This window comes from Mizuhopecten yessoensis, unplaced genomic scaffold (genome assembly GCF_002113885.1).
Source record: "Mizuhopecten yessoensis strain PY_sf001 unplaced genomic scaffold, ASM211388v2 scaffold25, whole genome shotgun sequence".
NCBI classification, from domain to species: domain Eukaryota; kingdom Metazoa; phylum Mollusca; class Bivalvia; order Pectinida; family Pectinidae; genus Mizuhopecten; species Mizuhopecten yessoensis.
This window is the reverse complement of record NW_018403340.1, coordinates 535,388-545,007: the sequence shown is the minus strand read 5'-3', so window position 1 is coordinate 545,007 and position 9,620 is coordinate 535,388. Positions and strand designations below refer to the sequence as shown.

The 9,620-nt window shown below is 39.4% G+C and overlaps 1 protein-coding gene across 4 annotated transcripts in view; it reads left to right on the top strand.

The window, feature by feature from the left end:
• Positions 1 to 9,620, top strand: part of LOC110452570 (cAMP-dependent protein kinase type II regulatory subunit-like) — a 215,194-nt gene that overhangs the window by 126,510 nt on the left and 79,064 nt on the right. For all 4 annotated transcript variants that reach the window (XM_021503932.1, XM_021503144.1, XM_021502335.1 and 1 more), the window contains exon 10: positions 7,572 to 7,637. In XM_021503932.1, coding sequence (XP_021359607.1) covers positions 7,572 to 7,637 — 66 coding nt within the window. The remainder of the gene's footprint in view (positions 1 to 7,571; positions 7,638 to 9,620) is intronic.

The window sequence follows — 9,620 nt, the reverse complement described above, 5'->3', positions numbered from 1 at the left end:
GGATAGAGCTCACCAAAGTTTGCAAATGAAAATGACCTCAACCTACTTTAGAGGTCACAGAGGTCAACAACATTTTAATGGATTTGTTCTTGAGAACTAAAAGGAATGGATTCATAAGATTTGGCTGGTAGCTTTTTGGAATAGAGCTAACCAATTTGAGAAGGAAAATGACATTGACCTACTTACAAGATCACAGGGAAAAATATGTCAAGCAACTTCTGAAGAAGAATCAAAAAGCATAGAATCTTATAATAATATTTTGCTGGTAGTTTCAACAGATGGAGCCAACAAAGTTTGCGAGGGAAATATTTTTAGTGCAATATAATATTTAATGAGAATATTTTGCTATGACTGCTTAAATATTCAGGTGAGCGATACAGGCCCTCTTGGGCCTCTTGTTCAAAAATCTTCTTCCCCAGTCTCAGAATCCTATACTACAGTCATTTTCTCTGCATGGATGGAAAGATCATCAGGGGCTTTATTTGAATTGTAAATTTCAGGACCCCCGAGCTATCCGTTCTCCTTTGGGGAGGGGGTAAAGTTTACTTAAGTTTATATAGGGAAACAACACTTTTGGGTATATTTTGACAATTTTCTGTTGGAAATTATTTTTACTTGGTCAGAATAATCTTTAGTGGATGATGGTATCACATTGTAAACTTGGAATTCCTGCCCCATCCCCAGGGGTTAGAGCAGGCCCCAAAGGGAACATTTACAAATATTTTAAAATTCTTATCCTTTGATGACATGACAAGTATTGTATTTCACTTAGTTTACATACTGATTTCCACATCACATCTAAACAATAAAATAAAGCTACCAGTACCTATGATATAACTCAGGTGATCGCTAAGGCCCTTGGGCCTCTTGTTACTTTAAACGACATCTTCCCAGTAACCAAAAGGCTTAGGGTGATGTTATTTTGCCAGAGTCATGCTGTGATGAAGGGCTACCAAGTTTGTTCAAATAAATGACCTTTATCCATTTTCAAGGTCACAGGGGTCAAATATGTTAAAATCTTTAAACAACTTCTCAGTAACCAATGCAAGAGGCCTAAGGTGATGATGTTTGGCCATAACATGCTGAGATGAAGGGCTACCAAGTTTGTTCAACTAAATGGCCTTGACTTATATTCAAGGTCACAGGGGTCAAATAAGTTTAAACCGTTAAACAACTTCTTCAGAACCATCTTGGATGGTTGACCCGGAAAAATTAAGAGTTAGATGCACAACTACAAATTGTACTGATTACATATGCAAAGTATGATAAGAATCCTATTAGTAGTTCCTAAGATTAAGCGCGGACACTTTTTGGGGGGGAAGAATAACAATAAGAACTAGAATTGCAATTGCGAGCAATAGCGGAGGTCACCCTCCACCTGCTAAGTACGCAGCCATTTTGATTTTTAGCTCACCTGGTCCGAAAGACCATGGTGAGCTTATGCCATACCGCAGCGTCCGTCATCTGTCGTCATTCCTTCAACTTTTTCTTTAAAACGCTACTTGTCCTGAACGGCCAAGTAGATTTTGACTAAATTTGGTCTAGAGTATCCTTCGGCCAAGGGGCCTCAATTTTGTATAAACGGTGGGTGTGCCCCCCCTGGGGGCAGAGGGGGGCCCAATAGGGGAAATAGAGGTAAAACCTTGAAAATCCTTCTTCTACCGTAGGGATTAAAGGATTTTATCCTAATTTAGTCTGGAGCATCCTTGGGCCAAGGGGACTCAATTTTGTATAAATGGTGGGTGTGGCCCCCCTGGGGTCTGGGGTGTGGGGCCCAATAGGGGAAATATAGCAAATTCTTTAAAATCCTTCTTCTTCTGTAGGAATGCAAGGTTTTGTTCCATATCTGGTCTGAAGCATCATTGGGTGAAGGGGAACCAATTTTGTATAAACCATGGGTCTGGCCAACCAGGGGCCTGAGAGGTGGGCCCAATAGGGGAAACATAGCAAATTATTCTTTAAAATTCTTCTTCTGTTGGAATGAAAGGTTTTGTTCCATATTTGGTGTGGAGCATCCTTGGGTGAAGGGGAACCAATTTTGTATAAACGGTGGGTCTTGCCCCCCTGGGGGCTGAGGGGAGGGGCTCAATAGGGGAAATATAGCAAATTCTTTAATATCCTTCTTCTTCTGTAGGATATTTTTTTTTTACCATATTTGGTCTGAAGCCTCCTTGGTTGAAGGGGAACCAATTTTGTATGAACTGTGGGTCTGGCCCCCCAGGGGCCTGAGTGGCGGTACCAATAGTGGAAACATAGCAAATTATTCTTTAAAATTCTTCTTCTGTTGGAATGAAAGGGTTTGTTCCATATTTGGTGTGGAGAATCCTTGGGTGAAGGGGAACCAATTTTGTATAACCGGTGGGTCTTGCCCCCCTGGGGGCTGAGGGGCGGGGCCTGATAGCGGAAACAGCAAATTCTTTAAAATCCTTCTTCTTCTGTAGGATATTTTTTTTTTTACCTTATTTGGTCTGAAGCATCCTTGGTTCAAGGGGAACCAATTTTGTATAAACCATGGGTCTGGCCAACCAGGGGCTTGAGAGGTGGGCCCAATAGGGGAAACATAGCAAATTATTCTTTAAAATTCTTCTTCTGTTGGAATGAAAGGGTTTGTTCCATATTTGGTGTGGAGAATCCTTGGGTGAAGGGGAACCAATTTTGTATAACCGGTGGGTCTTGCCCCCCTGGGGTCTGAGGGGAGGGGCTCAATAGGGGAAATGTAGCAAATTCTTTAATATCCTTCTTCTGCTGTAGGATTTTTTTTTTACCATATTTGGTCTGAATCATCCTTGGTTGAAGGGGAACCAATTTTGTATAACCGGTGGGTCTTGCCCCCCTGGGGTCTGAGGGGAGGGGCTCAATAGGGGAAATATAGCAAATTCTTTAATATCCTTCTTCTTCTGTAGGATATTTTTTTTTTTACCATATTTGGTCTGAAGCATCCTTGGTTGAAGGGGAACCAATTTTGTATAAACTGTGGGTCTGGCCCCCCAGGGGCCTGAGTGGCGGTCCCAATAGTGGAAACATAGCAAATTATTCTTTAAAATCCTTCTTCTGTACGAACGACAGGATTTTGTCCAAATTTGGTATGAAGCATCATTTGGTGAAGGGGAACCAATTTTGTATAAACAGTGTGTCTAACCCCCCTGGAGGCAGAGAGGCGGGGCCCAATAGGGGAAATAAAGGTAAAACCATATTTAGTCTGGAGCATCCTTGGACCAAGGGACTCAATTTTGTATAATTGGTGGTAATGACCTCCCCTAGGGCCTAGGGATGTGGCTCTGTTTGAATTTTGTTCTCGCTTTATCTCGAGTACTGGATGGATCTTTCTGAAATTTCATATGTACTTACAGCACCTACCATGGAGTGCTATATCTTTACTTTATACCAATTATTTTAAACATATTCAGTTGAGCGATACAGACCCTTTGGGCCTTTTGTTTCAAAAACGAACACTGTATAGTTGTGTTCATAGAGCCTGACTACACCTACATACCAAAATTTCATTAAAATTAGACGATAATCAAATTTCGACCAATCAGAGGCCAGAAAATGGCAGCCACTTTGTCGAAATGTGAAAGTGCGGTCACGAAAGTGACCGGTGTTCCATGATAGACCTACATACCAAATTTCATGAAAATCGGACAATATTAAAAATTTGACCAATCAGAAGCCTGCATTTGGCCACCATTTTGAATCCAATTTGTCGAAAACGAGCGCTATGACATTATAATCCCTTTCACTGAGTTATGTTCCATCAAATATAACGAATGTTATTACTGGTGATATGAATTTGGCATTCAAATTGTGACCAATCAGAGCCAAGGAAATGGAGCCATTTGGTATTTTCACAAAACGGACACCATAGTTGTGTTCGTAGTGCGATACTTCAGCTATATACCAAATTTCATCGAAATTGAACCAGATTTAAATTTCAACCAATCAGAAGCCAGCATTTGGCCGCCATTTTGAATCCAAAGTGAAATATTTTTTGTTGAAAACGATCGATGTGATGTTATCATCCCTTTCATCAAATTTTATTATGTTCCGTCAAATATAACGAATGTTATAACTGGATATGATTTTGACCAATCAGAGCAGTGGCAGCATTCTTGGATGGATGCCGCAGAAAAATAAGACTCAGAAGCACAACTACAAATTGTACTGATTATATATGCAAAGTATGATAAGTTTCCCATTAGTAGTTCCTGAGATGAAGCGCAGAGACTTTTGACGGCGGAATAATAATAATAATATCTAGAATTGCAATTGCAAGCAATAGCAGAAGTCACCCCTCCCTCACTTAGTAAACAACCATTTCATTTTTTCACAAAATGAGAACTGCAGTTGTGATCGCAGTGCCACATTTAACCTACATACTAAATTTAATCACAATTGGACAATATTTAAATTTCGACCAATGAGATTGCAGGAAATGGCAGCCATTTTATCGAAACATGAAACTCAGGTTACGAAAGTGACCGGTAATCCATGATATACCTACATACCAAATTTCATGAAAATCAGACAATATTTAAATTTTGACCAATCAGAGTGCAGAACATGGCAGCCATTTTGTTTTATCACAAAATGAACACCGCAGTTGTGTTCTTAGTGCCATAGTTCATCTACATACCAAATTTCAGTAAAATTAGACGATATTTAAATTTTCAACCAATCAGAAGCCTGCATTTGGGCGCCATAATGAATCCAAAGTGATTTTTTGTTGTTGTCGAAAACAAGCGCTGTGCCGTTATCATCCCTTTCATCGAGTTTCATTATGTTCCATCAAAGAGTACAGATGTTATTACTGGATATGATTTTGACATTGAAATTTTGACCAATCATAGGCCAGGAAATGGCAGCCATTTTGTTTTTTAGCTCACCTGAATGCCGTGGCGCATCGTCCGTCCGTCTGTCCGGCGTCAAGATTTTACTTTAAACGACTTCTTCTTAATAACCGAAAGGCCTAGGGTGATGATATTTGGCCAAATGCAAACTGGGATGAAGGGCTACAAAGTTTGTTCAAATAAATTACATTCACACATTTTCAAGGTCACTGGGGTCAAATATGTTAAAAACTTAAAACATTTTCTTCTTGATAACCAAACTGCCCATGGAAATGATATTTGGCCAGTAGCATGCTTGGGTGAAGGGCTACCAAGTTTGTTCAAATAAATGACCTTCACCTATATTCAAGGTCACAGGGGCCAAATATGTGAAAAACATTAAACAACTTCTTCTGAATAACCAAAATGCCCAGGGGGATGATATTTGGCCAGTAGCATGCTTGGGAAAAGGGCTACAAAGTTTGTTCAAATGAATGACCTTCACCTATATTCAAGGTCACAGGGGTCAAATATGTGAAAAACATTAAACAACTTCTTCTGAATAACCAAACTTAATATATCAACTTCATCGGAATGACATACTCCATCGATCTGTAGAAGTACTTTTCAAAAGCAATGAAAAATGAATGTTTTTAAAAAAAATGGTGACTTTTGACCCAACAGCGAAATATTTTGTATTAATATGTAACGAGAAAAAGTTGGATATAGAAATTATCTACAAATAATATCGTTGCACCAGTTCTGTACAATCAACGGTTTTCGAGTAATAGCTGTTTTAAAGGTTTTAACATATGACGTCATGGCGGCCTTATTGGATTTTTGGCCTACTTCAAATTCTTCCTGTAACATCTTCAGACCTTGGCCTACAACATACTCAAATGAGTATAAACCAATCTTCTACCAATCAAAAGATACAGGTTCCACAAAAGTAGGGGGAAAAGAAGAAGAAGAAGAAACATAACAAAAACAATAGGTCTTTTCACCAGACTTCGTTTGGGGTGACTTAATAAATAAGAAACGGAACAATAACAATAAGTCACCCAATTTCGTTCGGGGTGACTTAATAAGAATCAGAGTAAAAACTTAGTTTGGGGGACTTAATCATTTAACTTGAATTATATATGGTCTGTTACAGGACTGGTCAAGACAGATTTTGAACATGACAACTGGGTTCAGCAGCACCCCAGTAATTTGCCCTGAGAAATACATGGCTGTTGGCCTCTCGTTCCTTAGGCTTAACAGTTCATAATCTGATGGTGGGCTCATTCCATTTCATTTTCAATCATTCCTCGCATTTCGTTTCACCTACTTTCAATCTATTCTGTTTATCAGCCTTTAGTTTTGGTGAAAATGATTTGCTCTAATATCTCTTATATCATTTTTTTCCCATTTTAACAAATGGTATATCTCATCCTGGCACTTCGGCCTGTTTGAATGTGGAAGGCTTTGAAATTGGGATGCAAAAGGCCAGGGAATGTCACAGAAATAAAAAAAAAAAAAATAAATATTTGCAGTGTTTGTGTTTTTAGGTCACCTGAGCTTTGCTCAAGTGACCTATTCTGATCGCTTTCCGTCCGTCGTCGTCCGTAAACTTTTTACATTATCAACTTCTTCTCAAGAAGCAGTGGATGATTTTTTTCGAACTTGGTCAGAACCATCCTTGGTAAATGAGGCTACAAAATTGTAAAATTAGGATTCCTACCCCAACCCCTGGGGCCAGGGAGGGGCCCCAAAGGGAAAATTAACCAATATTTAAAAAATCTTCTTCTCCAGACTCAGAGGTACTACAGTCATTTTCTCTGCATGGAAAGAAAGATCATCAGGGGCTTTACTTAAATTGTAAATTTCAGGACCCCCGAGCTATTCGTTCTCCCTTGGGGAAGGGGTAAGGTTTACTATAGTTTATATAGGGAAATAAAACACTTTTGGGTATATTTTGACAACTTCCTATAGAAAACTATTTCTACTTGGTGAGAATTATCCTTGGAGGAAGATGGTTTAAAATTGTAAAATTGAAATTCCTACCCCAACCCCTGGGGCCAGGGCAGGGCCCCAAAGGGAAAATCAACCAATGTTTCAAAAAGGAGGTAAAGTTTACTATAGTTTACATAGGAAAATACCACTTTCGGGTATATTTTATCCATTTTCAGCAGAAAATTACTCAAACTTAGTCAGATTTTTTTTTTGGTGGATGAGGGTATTGCATTGTAAAATTGGAATTCCTGCCTCATCCCAAGGGGCTAGGGCGGGGCCCCAAAGGGAATTTTTACCAATATTTTCAAATTCTTATCCTTTGATGTCATTACAAGTATTGTATTTCACTTAGTTAACATGCTGATTTCCACATCACATCTGAACAATAAAATAAAGCTACCAGTACCTATGATATAACTCAGGTGACCGCTAAGGCCCTTGGGCCTCTTGTATGTTTATAAAACATAAAACATTTTCTTCATATAAATCAACCACATGCTTTCTTATTATATCCATGTGTTGGCATGGTTACCTTAACAGTGTGTATGCAAACACCTGGTCATTGTTGGACCATTTTGATTGACAGGTGGAAATCTATCAGTTGTAGCTTGGTCAATGATTTATTATGCTGAAAATAAACATACAGGAGATTGGGTGACTTTCATGTCATTTTGAAATATTTCTATAGTTCCAACTAAAATAATGATGAATTCCTATTTTTTGTGTAAATTTGTTTCCTCTTTGTTACAGGGTGATGAGGCAGACTGTATGTATTTCATTGAAGAGGGAAATGTTCGAGTGACAGTTAAAAATAAGGTATAGTCATCGTTTTATCACAATGAGGTTTAACAAATTGTTACAGGCATGTACTTGATACATGGGTTAGGTAATGCAGGTTTGAAGGAGATCGAGTATACTACGAAGTTTTGCTTAACGTAGAATTGTGTGTGTTAGACATTATTGCCACTATTTCCTTCTATGGAATCTGATTTCTTCTATATTGAATTTGATTTCTCCTCATAAGGAATTTTAATTAGCCTACCACCATCTGATGGTGGGCTATTCAAATCGCCCTGCGTCCTTGGTCTGTCCCTCATCAGTCGTCCATGTCCTTCCTTAAACAATTCTTGTTATCGATATTTCTCAGGAAGTACCCGAGAGATCTTTCACATATATTATATGTAGTTTCCCTTGGTCTCTAGTTGTGCCTATTTACTTTTGAGACTGATCAGATAGACAAAATGGCCGACAGGCAGCCATCTTGGATTTTTACAGTGAAAATTTATTATGGCTATTTCTCAGGAAGTACTAGAGATCTTTCTCAAATTTTGTATGTAGGGCCCCCTCGGTCTTTAGTTGTGAGTGTTAATTTGAGACTGACCTGATAAACAAAATGGCTGACAGGCCACCGTCTTGGATTGTGACATTAAAGGTTTGTAATAGCTATTTCTCTGGAAGTACTGGAGAGATCTTTCTCAAGTTTGATATGTAGGTTCCCCTTGGTATGCAGTTGTGCATGTCTTCTTATGAGACTGATCAGATAAACAAATTTTTGATTTTGACAGTCAAGGTTTGTTTGTGCTATTTCCCTCAGTCAGTCAGTCGTCCGTCCGTCGTCCGTCCGTCGTCAACTTTTAAGTTTAAACAACTTATCACTAACCAAAAGGGCTAGGGTAATGATATTTGGCCAAAAGCATGCTGGGATGAAGGGCTACCAAGTTTGTTCAAATAAATGACCTTCAACCATTTTCATGGTCACAGGGTTCACTAGGGTGCCTAAAATTGGCCAGTTATACGCTGGGATAAAGCGCTACCAAGTTTGTTCAAATAAATGACCTTGGTTATTATGCAAGGTCACAGGGGTCAAATATGTTTAAAACCTTTCAACAACTCCTTCTGAATAACCGATAGGCTTAGAGTGATGATATTTGGCCAGTAACATGCTGGGATGAAGCGCTACCAAGTTTGTTCAAATACATGACCTTGACTTATTAGCTCACCTGCCCGAAGGGCAAGTGAGCTTATGTTATGGTGCGGAGTCCGCCGACCGGCCGGCCGGCGTCCGGCGTCCGGCGTCCGGCATCCGGCGTCCGTCCGGCGTCAACTTTTTGCTTTAAACAACTTCTTTTCGGTAACCAAAAGGCCTAGGAAGATGATATTTGGCCTGTAGCATGCTGGGAACAAGGGCTACCAAGTTTGTTCAAATAAATGACCTTGACCCACTTTCAAGGTCACAGGGGTCAAATATGTTAAAATCTTCAAACAACTTCTTCTCAATAACCAAAAGGCCCAGGGTACTGATATTGGACCTGTAGCATGCTGGGATGAAGGGCTACCAAGTTTGTTCAAATGAATGACCTTGACCCACTTTCAAGGTCACTGGTGTCAGATGTCTTCAAAAACTTCAAACAACTTCTTCTCAATAACCAAATGGCCCAGGGTACTGATATTTGGTCTGTAGTATACTGGGATGAAGGGCTACCAAGTTTGTTCAAATAAATGACTTTGACCCACTTTCAAGGTCACTGGGGTCAGATGTCTTAAATCTTCAAACAACTTCTTCTCAATAACCAAAAGGCCCAGTGTACTGATATAGGGCCTGTACTATGCTGGGATGACCGGCTACCAAGTTTGTTCAAATAAATGACCTTGACCCACTTTCAAGGTCACAGGGGTTGAAATACGTTAAAATCTTCGAACAACTTCTTCTCAATAACCAAAAGGCCCAGGGTACTGATATTAGGCCTGTAGCATGCTGGGATGAAGGGCTACCAAGTTTGTTCAAATGAATGACCTTGA